We start from the raw sequence: 17418 nt of genomic DNA on the forward strand, positions 1-17418 counted from the left end.
CAGCCTCAAACTAGAATACACATTTTTCATTGAAACATTTTGGTGTAAAATATTAGAACATGTAAAAAAATAATATATAATATTAAGAAATTATATAAATGAAATTTCAAGAGTATTTGCACATTTGGATCATCTTAAGAAACTGTTTTTTGAAGATAAAAGTTATCTGATACTGTAATTATATATGATATTTTGATTTTGCATGTGAGTCTCAGCCCTACAAAGGGACATTTGACAGCACAGCAAACATGCCCTTGCAATTGAGATTGTTCACAGTATGGCTTATGGAAATATAGGATCCAGCACAAACGGTTCAGTAAAAACGCCCATTCTTGTTACTCTTTGTTTTAATGGGTTATAAAATAAATGTATTGTAGAAGGCATTTTTACAGCCAGAGCTTATCACTCTCAATATCCATGGCTCTGCTGGGAAGAAAATGGCAAAATTATGTATTTCAGACACCCATCATGCCTCTTGGAAGGGTCATATACATAAAGGCATCAAAGTTCTGTGCTTTCCTTAGTGGAGCACAAGTGACTGCCTCTGCAGTGCTTGCAGCATCAGCCCTAGTACATGCCAAAGTGTGGATCACTCAGCAATTAAATACTGCCACCTTCATGTGTTTGTAGCCTTATGSAAGAATGGGAAGGGGAGTGCACAGCTGCAGAAAGAGAGGGCAAGGAACAAAGTGTTTTAAACCAGCATGAAATAGGCAGGGAGTAAYATCAGCAGAAAACACACACACACTGTAAATGTGTGTATGGAGGTGGTGTTGGGGGAGGATTAAACAAGTCAGGTGAGTTAATGGGAGCTGCAGGGACTGAGATGATACAACAGGTACACCAAAGGGAAAGCAGCAGTGTGGAGAAAAGAAGGTCATTAAAAAAAAAGATGAGGAGGGTTGAAATTAATGAAAGTTGTGCAGAGACACGTGCAGCCCTTGTCAGGAGAAAAGCACAGGACCCACTTCTGGAATTGTTCAGTAACCAGGGAGTGGGTCACAGCTGTCACAGACCTGCTCCTCATGTGCTGRGATTTCCTTCCTGGAGATACAAGGAGGAGAAGGGAGGCTGAAGCATACATTGCTCGATCTCAATCTCCAATGCAATTGCAGAGAGCCAGGATGAGCCTCAGATCTGTCAGMTGGGAAGGACTTTGCTCTACTGCAGTTGCAGATATTTATGGCAGCCATAATCAGTTGATAAACACAGACACATGCCACAAGTTCTCTCTTCAGAACAGTTAGTGAAGGCAGAGTTTGTGAGGAGACATTTCATTTTTATGCATAGAAAGGATCTTTGTCTTTAGAATTATTTATTTAAAAAAAATATGACTGCTGAACTAGGGAATTAAATCAAATAGATCAACTGCTCCCCCAGCACTGTGAATCCTAAGAAGCAAGTGCTGATCATCTCAGAGACCTCAGTTAGCAGCAGGCTTTTAAATTCAGATGTTAGACTGAGAGCAGTCTAACAATAAGGAGTCAACAATGTTCTCAGTTAAAAGAAACCATTTATTTGGGGGAAATGTTCTTACCTTTTCTGGTCTTCTCCTTACTCATTTTTCCCCTTGAATAAAACTAATTGCTTAATCTAATTCTTAAGAGATTCTTAGAAAACCTATYTCCCAGAATTCTCTCTTATCTTGAACTTTTCTGCTCTCTTGTCTTGCATAGACAAAACATCTAATCTAATCAAACATGTAATGGAACATAACAGTATGAAAGTCTCATGTTCATACCTGTGTAATAAGATTTTTCAAATATTCACCTACCACATATTAAATTCTTTGAAATGCTAATTTTTTTTTTCTTGTATTTTAACAGCAAAATTTGGAGAGTAACCTCACCAACCTTATCAAGAGGAATACTGAACTGGAAACTCTTCTGGCAAAACTCATTCAGACCTGTCAACATGTAGAAGTGAGTACTGACCTCTGTCTGAAATACTTACAAACTTAATTGCATTCACTTCTAGCATTCAGGAGAAAACATTTAAACAAAAAAGAACCAAAAACAAACAAAACCCCAACAAAACAAACAAGTGAAGAAATTAATTTAAACAATGGCAAGCTGACTTAAAGTTTTTTCACTGATAAGTGGTATTCCAAATACAGATAACCTCCTCTACATTCCTTTCTGTCCTGTTTTAATTATGGTGTGTTAATATGGCCTCCATCACTACTATACTTGAACTCATCACTTATTATCTGTAATGTTTGCCATTCCAGGTCCTTTGTGAGATAAATATTTACAGGTGGAAAATGAAGGCAAAGAAACAGGAATACACAGATGCCCAACCTTATTTAGGTTTCTATTGACCGCTGGTTTTGGTTTTGTTTTGGTTTTWTAAATCAGAATTAACTATATAAATGCATATCTGTACTCAAATGTCATACATGAAATATATTGATCTTCCAAAGAAGTCAGGTGCTTGCAGGCCCTTGAGTTTCTTCACTTACATATTCTACTCTGGCTATCAGAAAAAATCTTTAGCAGGGTGGGATCTGAACTGATACTTGCCCCCCACCAGAAAAGGTGAAAAAAAGTTCACCCAAAAATGGCAAAGCAAACAAAACCAAAAGAAAAATAAAAAAGAAACAAACCCAACCCAACCAATCAACCAAAACCAAACAATCCCCTATTCTTCCAAAGAGATCATCTTATCTATGTTTGTATCTACTTCTCTTTGGAGCCTCTCTTACTTCACAGAGCTCAATAAAACCATAAAAGTCTATCCACAGCATCAGATATGAGGTGAATGGTTTAATTTCTTTGTGTAGGCAACAATAACACCAGGCAGAACAACTGGAATGACACCAGTAGRTAATGAGAGACAGAGATGAGGCACGTCTTCTTCCTCTTCATCTGAAATTCAGATCAAACCCCATGAGGCAGATGGGCTCAGGACAGCACCAGGGCTCTTCCTCATTGTTGGCCTGTGTCTGAGACATGCTAGATCTGAAAAACTTGAAATTGCTCCTCCGTCTTCTCTGCAGGTCTGCAATGTATTCCCAGCTCTAAGTTCAGTATTACAAGAATCCAACTTGTCCAACTGCGAACAGATGCGCTGCTGTCCCTGGAGTCCTGGTTTAGAAAATTTCTCTGTAGACGTAAAGCAATCGCAGCATAGTTGTTAATGAATTACTACCATGTTTTATTCATCAAATTAGTCTAATTAGCATTTAAATTAGCTAAATATTAAGAAATGAGCTTCAGCCAAAACCTTGGACCTCAACCGTGCTGGAAATTGGGCAAGTGGGGATGTGGAAGTAAACTTGAAATTTATCTCAGTTTCTCAGAGCTCTGTGAAAACTTCACATATGATGTGCATATCTCCAGCATGSGAGAAGCTGTGGCTTAATAAGCTTTTGAAAAGTCAGTACACTGTTTTTCTTCTRCTTGCTCATGAAAGAAATTCATCCCAAGCCAGGAACCTGAATTTAAGAAGAAACAGTATGTTGGTTAAAACATTAATGATGCAAATTTAAAATTACAAAATATTAGGAAAATTTTCTAATGATTGCATTAGTTTTGACATGTGAACTCACTCAAATGTTGACACCGAACACGAAGTTAATTTTACAGTGAATGCTTTCTTTTTCATTTTTAGATAAATTGTATCACAGAAAATAATGTAAAATGCCTTGTACATAATTTGTAAATGTATAAAAATATGGGCAGTAAGTATAAAGACTTCTGCTATGGACTTTGATTTTCTTTACCTAATTTGAAATAATTTTATTTTTGATTTAGATTTTGGGGGTTTTTAAATCAGTTTAAAAAAAAAGRAAATAAACTTTTGTTTTCACATACAGTTTGAACTTTGAAAAACAAGGAAGGAAAGGAAATTAGTATTATTTGTTGTATTAAAGGTATCAAGATTTTATTGTGAGATACATAAACTTTTAAAAGTCATGCTAATAAACATTTATTTGTAGCTATAAACTAAAATGTTTTTAGRTCTTTATAATTTCATAAGCCAAAAAATTCAGTATGACATGAAAAATGAAAAAGGGATGTATTTTTTGGCTTTTGATATGGAGCAGAAGCTGATGTTTCTGAGAGCGAAGARCAAACAGGCTCTGTGTGTTTTGAATACACAAATCCTCACTAACAAAACCAAATGCTGTCACTGAGCCACTGTTTCTCATCAGCCAAGCAGCTTTACAGCAGATCAGCGATCCACCCATGCATCCTTCCCAGCTGTAATGTCATCCACAGCAAAGGCCAAATCCCAGCCTCTCTGTGTTTTAAAGCTAATGCCTATTCCTTTCTGAAACAGTTATCTTCACTTTTTTCTCCCTCAAGGAGGGAAGGACTGATCAGTGATGCRGATTATTTGGAAGCTGGGGGCCTTCCAGCCACTGGGGAGGGGATATCTGGCTTGGCCTCTCATCACAGCAATGGAGACAAAAATCTTTCCTATTTTTAGATGGAATTTATCAATTTATGACAGSATGTATCCTGATGGAGAACCTGATCTTGGGAGACTCTAGAAGTCCATTTCCAGTTCTGCATTCATGTGGGTGGTTCTGGTCATAACAGCAGGAAAACCTTTGTGAACAAGTCAAGCCAAACTTGTAYTCTTTACTCCTTTAAGTATGATATAATATTAAGCATTTTATAATAATAATACTAATTTTAGTATTGGAATGTCTGCTTTCATGCCTAACATGGATGTATAGTCTSTGCTAGTAGCTCATGGCAACAGTTTTTAAAAAGGGAACCACACCATGAAATGTGATTGCTTGAGACTATAACACTCTTTTCTGTCCCAAATATTTCTATTTCTTTGGGAGCATGCTGATACACTGGTTCTACCCATCTTTCAGGCACATTTCTAACATGTTTTTAATTTTCTGTTAATGTTTTTTTCCTTTCTTTCCACTCTCTCTTCCTCTGCAATCCTGTCTGTCATGACTTGGTTTTGCAGAAACCCTGAAGGCTGYTAATCAGGAAAGTTTGTTTTCCTTCCCTAGAGTCCGTGGCAGCCYTCAGCCCCATGCTTTGGCCAGGCTGCTTTCTGCAGAGCCCCCCTTCACCCAGGGTAACTCTCTGGGCTGGCCCTGGTGAGGCAGCTCTGCTCCTCACTCTGAGTAGAGAAGGCAGGGCTGRCTGCATAAAATGATAAACTGATTCAGAGGGAAAAACATCGCTTTCTCCACAAACTGAGAAAATAGAATAGAAATGGCTTCTACTTGGATATATATTTCTTTTTGGYCCCAGTTTGTGGCATTGATCTGATGGAAACTGTAGCAAACTTTTTTAAGAGCACTAAAAACTGTCTTGGATAATTCTATCTTTGCGTTTTCTGCAGGGGCCTTGTCAAGTCTCCCAAATACAGTGTTGTAAAATTGGGATTGCCCAGCCCAGGATATGGCAGTGTAGATGAATCCCTGGTGACCAACACAACAGTGCCAGGTTTCCCCTGGTGCTGCTGTGTGCTGGAGGGACCTGGTGTGTCCTTTAGCCCTGGCTGTGAGCACTGCAGCACTGCCACCCTCCCCTGCTCTCCTGCCACCTGCGAGGGCACAGGGGCTGCACCCTGCTCCTCTGCCTGTGCCTCTTCCAGCTGTGTGCAGCTGGAGATTTGGCCACTCCTCTGTTGAATCTGGGAAGGATATCTTCCTTCCAAGGGTTCTCCCCTTTAGTGTTGCAGGTTTCTCTGGGTGGCAAAGTGCTGTGTCACAGAAAATTTGCTTTTTTGTCATAATTTCCATTCTATGACTGTGTGAGGTTTCTTTAGAGGTCTTTTAGATCACGGCACTCATCTTCATAAGGCACAAATTTGAGCAAGAGCCTCTTATGCTAGTTATTTTTTTCCTAAGCAATTTGAGTTTTGTTTTTGGATTTTTTTTTTCCTCATCTCTTCTAGGAAATACATGATTAAATGTCTGTTATGTAGTCAATACCATGAAGCTTCTCATCTGTTAGACAGAAACATAATCTGAATTCAGCTGGAGGAGAAATTGGAGCAATTAKCTAAGGGGGAGGAGAAAGGAAATAGGTTTTGCTTGTAGAGAGCTTTATAACATCTGTATCTCAGTCCTTCTGTCTGTTTTGTTTTGTTTTGAATTCACCAAACGTCATAGGAAGCAAGTTCTGGAAAATGCTGTAAAATAATTTTTGGTTGTATACAGAAGAGGAGGCATTTTCCTCTAATTGTGTAACCCTCAAACTGCTGTATCCTTTGCTCTTTGAATGCAATGGAAATGCTCAGTTTCCAGCTCATTTCTGAAGATCTGCTGCAGGCTAAATCTCAGCATAAAGTTCTCAGTCAAAAACTGGTTTTGTGTCTGTGAAATGGTGTTTTTATAGCCATGTTATATAATCACCGGCATAAAAAGCAGTATATTGAAAGAACCTTTATTTCACTGGCATAGGKGCTCCAGACTCACACATATGAGATACATTACACTGATACATAAATCAGTGTAAAACAGTAGTGCAAAACCAATGAAGTGAGGATGACAACACCCAAAAAATCCTGCTGTTGCCATTTTTATGTATGGCTTATCAAAAAGAAATGAGCCAAACAGGGAAAGTATAAATAATGGAATTTTGACTTTCTGGTAAGTCTTCAGCTACAAGATAGCACCTTCAAAATTTGCAACAAAARGTCTCCATCAGTTTTTGTATAAGATACCTATGGCATTTCTGTTACTCGAGAGACAGCAAAATCAAAACTCAGCTGTCAATGCAATTCCCAAAGGACACTCGACACAAAGAGGCTTTGTCTGTGACAATAAAAAAGAGTGAGTACTCTGTTTTCACCAATTTTCATGGTACTCACTCCTTGAGATTTGGGATTTTTTTTGTCAAAGTCCAAGTAAACTGAGAAGTTCTCAGTGGGAAAATTTAGTTGGAAAGCCTGTATGTAAATCCTGGTGTCTGAACTGCAGCAAACAGCCTTCAGAGTCAAACAAAGTGTTTGGAATAAGGACTCTACTTTGGTGGGGATTTTTCTTTTTTTTTTTAAGGAAAGGACCAATGGGTTAGGTAAGTGCTTACCATCACTGTGGAATATGTGTGATCACTTGGCAAATAACTTGGAAAGGAGTGCCACTGAAATTTGCTTTTTCCTCTGCTCCAATGTCTTCCATTTTTATGAAATTGCTTCTTCAGCAGCTAGYTTTATTTGCTATATTTAAGTGCTAGAAGTATATGATATTTTTTATTTCTGAAATAGACAGGAAAACATGAGTTGAAGGAAACTGGGAGTTCTTGCTCTCACTAAGATACTAATTAACAAACCTCAGGACATACATAAAACCCTAAGGAGGAGTTTACAGCATTTGTTTTATCTAAGACAGTTTCTAATGACAGAAGATACAAGACACTCTTTCTATATTAACATTATTTTGCTGAAATATGTGGCATGATCTATTTCGATTTCTAAATATTTTCATTCTGCATTTAATTCTGCTCTCATAAAAGCTGATTTCATTCAACGAAAATTTCAGGTAAGCTTTAGTCAGAGTCTTAACTTTACATAGCATCTGAAATGTGAAACTTTAGAAATAAAAACTGACAAAACATGCTGCATGGCATATGGTGATATGGAATATTCATTCAAGGATGTCCTAAATTGCCTAGTAAGCTGTCGCCTAGCGATCAAATACTATTTCCCTAAGGAATTATAAAATTGACTCAAAAAATTACTGATTAAATGTATAATTGGTCCTATACAAATATGAAACTGCAGCACTTACACATACATTTTATGTGCAGATTAAGCACATGCTATTGCATCTAAAACTGTTTTGTGCCTTCTGCAAATTGGAGTCACAGTTATGGTGAGAGGTCACACAGATTGTGAACAAACTGATAGCAGAGTTTGCCACTGCCTGCTCAGGTGGGCAGTTCTGATTTGCTTCACCTCTGCCTTTGTCTCACATCCAGATGTTCAGATTTTTGTTAGACTGATATTCCTGCAGTCCTTAGACTGGTAAATGGGGCTTAGTTCACTGTTAACCACTGGTTAACTAATGCAGCAGGAAATGCTTTGTGCCTGCTATCAGAGATTGTAACYTGCCAGTCAAAATGTTGTCATTTTGTGGAATCTTCTATCTCTGAGACATTTATCATTATGGGAACAAAATACTTTAAAATTCCTCCTTTTTCTGCCTAACATAAACAGCTAAACAGCAAATAGAGACTAAAGGCACTGGTTCTCTTTGYGAGCATGTTAAACACCAGGCTAAATACCCTGGATCTGGGATGACAGTTTTAATATTGAACTACTGTTTACGAGTGCACTGGTTTCAACATCACGAAAGGATGGGCAATCCTTTGAACTTCAGTGATTATTTGATGGTTTTGTTTTTCTACTCCAAATGAAACACATGAAGTGGAATGTTTTGCTCAATATGGAACAAAGGCTTAATATCAGCAGCAAAAAACAAAGTTAAAACAATAAATAAATGAATATTGTACAATTTAAAATATTTTCATTATTTAGGTTTAAAGAAAGGACTAACATAAAGGGTAAAAATTGAGCAGAAATAATGGGATTCCCATAAAAATGAATTTTTTTCCCCACAAATTCTGGGATTTTTTTGCTTTGTGATTAGATTCTAAATGTCACTAGAGGACTTCTAGGTGTCTTTCTCAACAATATRTTTCAAAGCACAGTGGGACAAAAAAATTTAAAACAATATTTTAGTAAGTAAAATGAGTACTTCAATCTTCTAAAAAAGGTTTACTTTTGGTCAAGATTGGGGCAGATAATCTTATCTGCCTGACCTAAAATGGCTTAGCTATCCAGGCSTAATCGATCCTTCATTCACAAAATTCTTATGTAGCCAGAATAAGTTGGCATATTCTTGCAGTGACCTTTGTTTAACCTGCTCTGAGACTGCCTCTAAACACAGGTTAGAGATAGATGTGGAATGCAAACAAAAACAAAGCCTCTGGCACACTTGAAATGGAAGATGACCATTTCTCTTTTTTTGCACCATTTCAGATTAAAGAACTTGTAGAAGATCCATGCAGATGGCAAGCTGATTWATATCACATATTTCCAAAGGCACAGTTTGTCATCACAGATAAAATCAGATTTACGCTTAGACTAGGGAAAAAGGTATTTTCCAAGATTTGCTTTTGCTCTGCAGAAGACTAAGTTGAACAACCCATAATATCAAACAGGGATATACAATAAATGAAGTTTGAATTCATGATTCTTATTCMGCATGGTCATAAAAAGAAGGGAAGAATTTTTTTTCCTAAATGTGCATTAATGATTATTCTTTGTATTTCTATCAAATAAATAAATTAAACTTGGATGACTTTAAAATTTACTTCAGTGTACTGTGGGTCTATGAAAAAATTACTCACTTTACAACATGGAGTAAAATAAACAGGCCTCTCTCTTTAGAGGCATATAATACTTTAATTCATCTGGGGACACTGATCAAAGATAAGGTGTTCTACATCTCCATGGCAAATAGGTATCAGCCATTATATATAAAAATTTTAGATTTTTTATCTCAGTTTCTGGGTTTGGTGTAAGAAGAAATTCAAGTTCAAATCTAGAGTGAAGAATGTGGCAATGATGTAACAGGTTTTGAGTTTTTACTTTTTTGATTTACTTTTCTGATACTTTTATCTTCTTGTGATTATACAATAATAGTTTCTTTTGGGTATATAGACATTCTGTAGTCATTCTATAACCATCAACTCAAACACATGAAAAAAAATTCATACCTCTTCTTTAACTGTACAGCCACAGCTGCAAAGAATTTTTTTAGGGAATTGAGACCATTTTTAAATCATGAATCTGAAACTCAAATTCATACCTCAATTTCCAAAGACCAGACTTTTCTGTAACCTATTTTCTTCCATTTTGCATAATCAACAGTAAATAAAAATTGCTGTGGTTTTGATGAATTTATCACAGACAGTGTAGTCTTAAAAAAGCAGACCCACTGTAATTTAGGGTGTCTTATTTTGCTTGTAATTTAGAGACTATTTCCCAAAAAGACACATGTGGATTTCCACTTTTAGAGAGAATTGCCTCACACATAAGGAATCTCAGAAGGAGTTTTGTTCTTGCAAGAAAAATTCTGCTGACACTAAAAAAAATTCCTTTGCTTCATTATATCAGTTGAGGAAGTTTCTTTGGGTATGCATCCAGCCCTCTGATTCAGTTGCCTTTGAATTAACCATAAAAGCTCCACTGTAACCTGCAGTCTCTAACCAATGTTTGGTGATTTCCCAAACATCTGCTGGGGACTTTGAAACCACCACGTTCATTTTCTTAYGAGCTAAGCTGCAATTTAACTCAGGTCTCTGAAGATGAAAGCCTAGGAAGCCTCTGCAGAGAGCAGAACCCTTTCCAAAGCAGTTCTCAGCTTGTGGAGCTGGGAGCAGCTGGCCTGTTCTCCCCTTTGGGTTGGGAGGGCTCATCATTTTCAGCTCCCTGACAGACATCTGAAAAGTCCCCATTTTTCTTTTTTTTTAACCACACCTCCTTCCTGAGGCAAAGGGCAGCAGTCCTATCCATCTGTCTGGAAAGCCTGGAAAGCAACCTGAMATTTGTAAGGCTGTTGGGTTTTTTCAGTAAACTATTTGAGGTCTGTGTATGTTACAGAATGGCAATAAATTCCCCACAAAAGCAGGAGGACTAGAACATGTCCTTTTTTCTTCTTTGTAGACATCAAARTTCTTGCTAATTCATAAGACCTCCTTGTAAGTTTTAAAACTGTTTTGTGGCATGGAAATAAATTTATAAAAATTACATGAATAAAACATAAAGCTTTAGATTCTAAGTATTTCTAGATATGGATGTTTAAGGAACCAGTTTATGCCAAAACTAAGTATATTGATATTAGTGAAGTTTTCTATAGAAAGGTGTCCCCAAGTYGACCATAAACTCTCAGAAAAGAGGTACCTCAGATTAAAGAATGAACCTTCATCTTGGGTGGAGGAAGCCCTGGCTGAAGTCAACTTTCTGCATGTATTGGAGACTCTCACAAAGTGTGTGACACAGTCCCCAGACTTTTATAAGGCAGCTGTCAGTCTCTTTTAGCAACTCCTTGGAAAGAGGTCTTGTTTTTTAATGTGGAAAAAATGCAGAATGTAAARCCTCAAATATTTTCATCAGACAGAATTCACATTTCTTGGCCAGCCCCAGCTGGAAGTTGGTTGTCAAGGTTGTTGTTTATCAAAGGACTCATGCAGAAAGAAAAGCCTTATTCTGGTATTTTTGTAGCACCTGTACAGTGGAGCCCTGATCCATGCCTGTACCTCTTTGGTCTGGCATGTGACTCCCCAGGAATACACAAGTAAATCATATTCAGTGGTAATATCACAAACAGTCTCTTTAGGGCCACAGCTAATATAGTGCACTTCACATTAGGCATGTGCTAATTATATAGTTATTATTGAATCAGAAACTTGGTGGGCTGAAAATGTGATTCAGGAGTATTTCAGTTTGAGAAAAGCCCCCAGATTAAATGTTGGGGTTTTTTTTTCATACAAAGCTCAGACATATCGTATAATTTTAGAATATTATTTTCATTTTTAATAGCTTGTCCAAACTATAAAGTTGGAAATGTCTTCAAATGGAGTYTGTAAAAGAGTATACTTTTCAGATTTCAAAGAAAAAGAGAAGTCTGCAGTCAGTGCGTTAAGAAATCCAGAGATTTCTTCCAAGCATTTTGTTTTTCTTAGTCAAGAGCTTTTTAGGTTAAGATCCAATTAATACATTATTATTCAAATCAACCAGAGCATTAAATGAAACAACGTTGACTTAACCTTCCTGTAACTCTCTGTTTCATGACAGTTATCCCCAAAATTAATTAGGTCTGCCTGACAAAGCAAATTGGTGATGTAAGTGGTGCTAGAAGTAACACTTTGAGTGGAAGCTACTCAAAAATCCCGTGAAGTGTTACCGTAATTWAGTGCCAAAAGCGTTACTGTAATTAAGTGCTGAAGTTGGCTGTGGCATGAGCCAACCTCGCTATTGACACAGGAGCTGTGCCCACATGCAGGGGTGATCCTGGGTAGGGTCCCCTGCCCCTTGGTGCCATTTCATCCACCAGTGAGGCTCAAATCAGGGCTGGGAAGCTGCTGCAGCTCGTTGAACTTAACTCTGCGGAGTTTCGTGCCAGAGTAAGGTCCATGATGCAGCCAAGGTGGTGGGATGACAGGAGCAGAGGGAACAGGAGGGACAGTGCTGGTTGAGTAACTTTCCTAGGTTACCTGAGCTATCAGTGAGAGACAGTGGCACTGGAAAGCACTGGTAGAGGCTTTGGGYGAGCTGCTTTATGGTCTGTCCTCATGGAGTCTGCTGAGAAGCCCRGCAGGGCAAGCAGTGAATGATGGGCACCTAAAACAGCACAGTGGGATTGGAATACCTTCGACATCTTCACTTGCAGTTACATCTGACCCCTTCCAGAAACAAACGTATTCTCTCTTTATAAGCTTGATAATTAATAATTAGGCCTCTAAAATGTGCAAACAAACTTTAATTTTATGAAGGTTTCAGAATGGTAATCCAAAACCTTGACGAAAGGAGGCTTTTATAAACAAGTTCCCTCTTTGCCCAGAGGACACTGTATTTCACATAAGGTTATTTGTAAAATTGGTTCTGGTCCAAATTTAGATACAAAAGCATTTGCTTAAGCTTAATGAGTTCCAAAATGYGCTTACAGGTAAATGCATGTATAAGCACATTGTTGGAAGGAGAGAAAAGAATGCTGATGCAGATCRTGGGGTTCATCAGACTGAAAAAACTACCAAGGTGGGGCAATATATTTATTTGTCAGCTGAAACCGTTCACTGTTCACCACTGACTTACTGGAAAAAGGGACATGGCTGTAGGGGCAATTAGCCAGGCCTGAAAGCTGCTTTACCTTCTTACCATCTTTTAGCAAAATGCAAGTGGAAACATAGCTCTGAAATAAGACCTTTTTTAATTATTATTCTATATGTTRTAAGAACTTTTTACCTTTTTCTTTGACTCTACACATATATTTAAGTGAAACATACTACTGCTGGAGGGGAAGTACTTTCTTCTGGTTGTAAAGAATGTTGACTTTTAACTGAAAAAGGCAGTCTCCTTCAGAAACAAAACATATTAATCAGAGAATCCCAACATTTCTATTAATAGTTTTCTTTTTTTTTTAACAAAAGTCAACATTTTCTATAGAAAGCTTTTATTTGTGAGGTTTCTTGCACTAAAAAAACCTTTCATTTCCTCATATATTTATACTTAGAAATCTACATGAGCACATTATTTTCTATCTGATTCATTGCTGASGAAAAGCGGGAATAATTAAGACAGTCAACACACATGACTTGGTATTGTCAYTTGGATCTTTGGGAATTTGAACCAGGAACCAATATGTGGTATCGATAGTCCATTGTCCTTTCCACTAAAGGGACGTGTAATCATTAAATGCAGCTGGAAGGAAATAGGTTCAAATCCCTCTAAAAGGAGCAGTTGTTCACTTCTCTGTGAGTTGAGCTGCAGTGCTCATTTCTGCAGAATGATGCAGATAGGTTTCTGGGGTTTGAAGGAGAGACTAAATAAATCCATGTAATATAATTCTTCTGATTATTAGTAACGATGTAAAAATGGTGTCTGGTTCAAGAAGACTGAGCTACAAATGGTGGGAGGATGAGGAAACATTCACAGGACTCCTCATACATGTGGGGACTTCTTTTCTCGTCACATTCTTCACCAACAGAGGCTGGAACTGGCAGCAGTGAGAGGGGACACTGCATAGATGGACTGTGAGCACTCTAGTGTTCACTGAGCACCTCAGAAATACCTGATCATCTATTTACACGTCCTGCCTCCTGCATACAGACACTCAATTCAGTACTTCACAAAATCCAAAAGAAGGGAACTGAAAATTACACCGATTATATGCAGAAAGGGGGGGGAAGCCAAACCCAACATTTTAGAAACTGCGATTTTTAAATTAGAAAATGGAAAAGGAAAATGTCAAAAAATGGTTTTACTAATCATAACGTTTTGTTTCATAGGTAAATGCATCCCGCCAAGAAACCAAGCTGATGGAAGAATGTGATCAACTCATTGAAATAATCCAGCAGAGACGACAAATAATCGGAACCAAAATCAAGGAGGGAAAGGTAAAAGCTTTGATTTGTTAGGTCACAAGTAGGTCAACRCTCTTTTCTTTTGATTGCAGATTTTTTTACTGCAGATACTGTTAGTAGAAATTTGTAAAAATCCTTATGTGTTTTTTGGCTACTGCTGTTTCATGTAAAGAAGAATTAAACAATGGAAGATTAGTATGCCAGACCTCAACTGCTTACTTGGCATTTCTCTTTCTACAGGTCATTATGGATTTTAAGGATAAAACCAGAAATGTTGTCATGATCAGTAAATGACAATTAAATCATGTCCACTAATGTTTCCTTCAYTTTGTCACATGCCTGACAGTATTTCCGCCAAACTTTTCACTTTCACAAAATGTCATAGCATATAGAATCATGTCTCACAATTATCTATGTTATTTTTTTCTAAGTACTGTAATTGTTTATTCAAGTACTATCACACAAAATTTTTGTTCCAGTCACTGTCATTCATAAGAATAGGAAGTCTTGTTTACAAAAACAAAGTCATTCAAAAGTATGCAAGAAATTAGGTGTGCATTTCTAATTCCCAAAGTTCCATGATTACTAGTAGCAAACACTTTRAGCAGGAAAAGTCTTTGATACTCAAGTTTCAACATATTTTGGTAGCTAACTGTTAACTCAAAAAGGCATTAGAGTTGAATAATGTTTTTATTTTCTAGGTACAAGGTGTTTACTGTTTAACTCCTAAACTAACTTAGTCAGATATTCATTCTTCTTGTGTGGGAAAAGCTCAGGAAAGGAATGAAGTCAAGAGCAGGTTAAATGGTTCATGTGGCTGTCAAGATATTCCAATTAACTTGGAATGAAAAGCCTGTAGGCAAGGGCTAACTTAAACACGTTTAAAACCACAGGTCCTGTGTGACAAAACCTGAATTTCCTCATGCTGTTAACAAAATAGAACTGCCTTCCAATGAAATAGATGGCTTTCTTCATTTTTTACTTCAACTCTGTTTCTCTATGCATAGAAACCAGATGTGCTACCAATGAAGTAGAAAMCTTACCAWTCCTTTGGATTTGTACAATAYACATGATTGCTTTTAAAAAAATCTTTGCTTGCAAAAATGTATTCTCATCTCCATTAGCATGGAAGATTTGTWATGSAATTGTCTCCAAATCTGTTTGAATAGAGCTGTTACGAGGATCTGTCCCCATTCTTTGTTCTATTTTGTTCAGCCAGAAGCTGTATCAGTGGAGGTCCAGTAGAGATGTGGAATGCTTTGACTCAAATGTGATACATGTTGAAAGATTTCAGGGGCTCAAGAGACCCATGTGAAAAGTCACAGGAAGTTTTCCCCAGTGTATCTTCCTTTAAGAGGGCCTATGGCTAAGAGTTTTTCTGGGAGATAGAGCATGACAAATTCCTCTACAGGATTGTACCTGTGGCTACAGAGCTAGAAGCTCTCATGTACAAGATTCTGGTTGTGCCTGCAAGGCTGAAGATTCAGTAACACAAGTTTGAAAACCCTGTGCAGCCCCATCCTTAATCTCACCTATCACTCAAACCTATAAAATCCCACAGAACCATAACAGGAAAGAAGCAAATATCAACTAGATAAGATAATCTTAGGGCAGATGTCATTCCTACCGTTGCAGAAGTGGGTGGGGAGTGAGTGAGATGAGACTCTTTCAATTTATCATCATCATCTTCTTGAAGATTTAAAAAGGAATACATCAAGCAAAAAATCTAATTCATACATGGATGTCTCAAATCATGATATGCTTTTTACTGAAAAAAATCCCAAGTTAACATTTTTTTCAGTTCACTGTTTGTTTGTTAATGAATTAGTAAATAAAGAGATTAATTTAACAGTGCAGTGAACCCTTCCCTGGTTAGACTGATGTAGACCAAATTGTAATCTCTGCAAATGCACAGTTACAGGAAATATTACAGCATCAGTTCATCCTGGAATCTGATCAGATCATTAACATTACAAAAATCTGTGCATTGCCAGCATTTTCTCCTCTTTGTTGTTTCTATCTTCAAAGAGATATTAATGTTGCATGACACTAATCATTTGGCCGATACACTTTTTGGACAGTTTTTCAAAAATATTTATTTCTGTTATCAAATAGGTGCACAAAGATACCATCATCACTGCTTAGGATCATAATACATCTGMAATTCCATTCAGCAACTTCATATTTTGTGTCCTAATCCCTTAGACTGGGAATGCTATCTTGATTATAAATTTGGATATTTCTACCGAACGACTTGGTTGTTGGTTTCCTCATTTTGCATCTAACTGGGTCYTAATGTGCCTTTCTAAACTCCAGAATTATTTAATTTCCTTCCTATTTCTTACTCCTGTTCAAACTATGATCCTGATGTGATAACAAAGGGAAGGACTCCCAGACCTTTCAGGAACTATTTTAGTTCCTGAAAGTTTTGTGAGCCAACATTGTCTTTAAGCAGAGGACTGTGCCCTTCCCTAACATTTCAGCCAATGATTACAGTCACATCTACTGTGTTTATCTCCAGCACATATRTTTGCAGTAATAATAATCAGCTCCCCAGCACTACTGTGCCTTTGTCCAGTTAAAAATTTCCAATCAGAAAACACCCTGTTTTACTAAAAGCACATAATGAGAAGGTCGGGCATGTATTAATAGAATTGAGCAGTCTTTTTCTGTTAAGTTTTMTTTTCAGATTTCTTTTTTTATGGAMCTCACCTAAGTMATAGGAAAAAAGTAGTTAATCTATAAGTAGCCTTTAACACAGATCTCATCATTTCAGGGAAATGCTTATCTAAATAGCCCTTAGTTATCATGTAAGCAGAAATTRCCAGGAAATGACGTTCCTTCTGCTGGAAAATAGGCCAGCTGTGCTTGTTTTGGCTCTCCCCTGTTGTTTTCCATGTGGAAAATATTCTGGCAGAAAGGCTGTGCCGTCCCTTTTTAAAAAATGCTACAATGGCTAGGTGGAGTTCACACAAAGCTTGTGTGAAAGAAGCTCTTGTCACCAAAGCCATTCATCTTAACTCCTCTTTTGGCCAGCTTTGCTTCTAAAGTGCAAACCCAGTCATGATTTGTGACCTTAGAGACATGACTGCTTTCCTGTGTTTCCACTCAAGGTGGTGAGGTTGAGAAAACTGGCTCAGCAGATTGCAAACTGCAAACAGTGCATCGAGCGCTCGACGTCCCTCATCTCTCAGGCTGAGCAGTCGCTGAAGGAGAATGATCACGCTCGCTTCCTGCAAACAGCTAAAAATATCACTGAAAGGTAAAGGAGACCTTCCTCTCATTAGAAAGGAAAACCTCACTTTAAGGCAGCTGGGTTGGCAGAGTTGCTGTATTGTCTTGTCAT

The 17418-nt window shown here is 37.5% G+C and overlaps 1 protein-coding gene across 2 annotated transcripts in view; it reads left to right on the forward strand.

Annotated features, from left to right (window-relative positions):
• MID1 (midline 1) overlaps nucleotides 1–17418 on the forward strand; it is a 230233-nt gene that overhangs the window by 182649 nt on the left and 30166 nt on the right. For both annotated transcript variants that reach the window (XM_057389687.1, XM_057389678.1), the window contains exons 3-5: nucleotides 1827–1922; nucleotides 13998–14105; nucleotides 17186–17334. In XM_057389687.1, the coding sequence (XP_057245670.1) occupies nucleotides 1827–1922; nucleotides 13998–14105; nucleotides 17186–17334 (353 nt within the window). The remainder of the gene's footprint in view (nucleotides 1–1826; nucleotides 1923–13997; nucleotides 14106–17185; nucleotides 17335–17418) is intronic.

Source organism: Malurus melanocephalus, unplaced genomic scaffold, assembly GCF_030028575.1.
Source record: "Malurus melanocephalus ecotype Western Australia unplaced genomic scaffold, MMel_1.1 scaffold_1, whole genome shotgun sequence".
NCBI classification, from domain to species: domain Eukaryota; kingdom Metazoa; phylum Chordata; class Aves; order Passeriformes; family Maluridae; genus Malurus; species Malurus melanocephalus.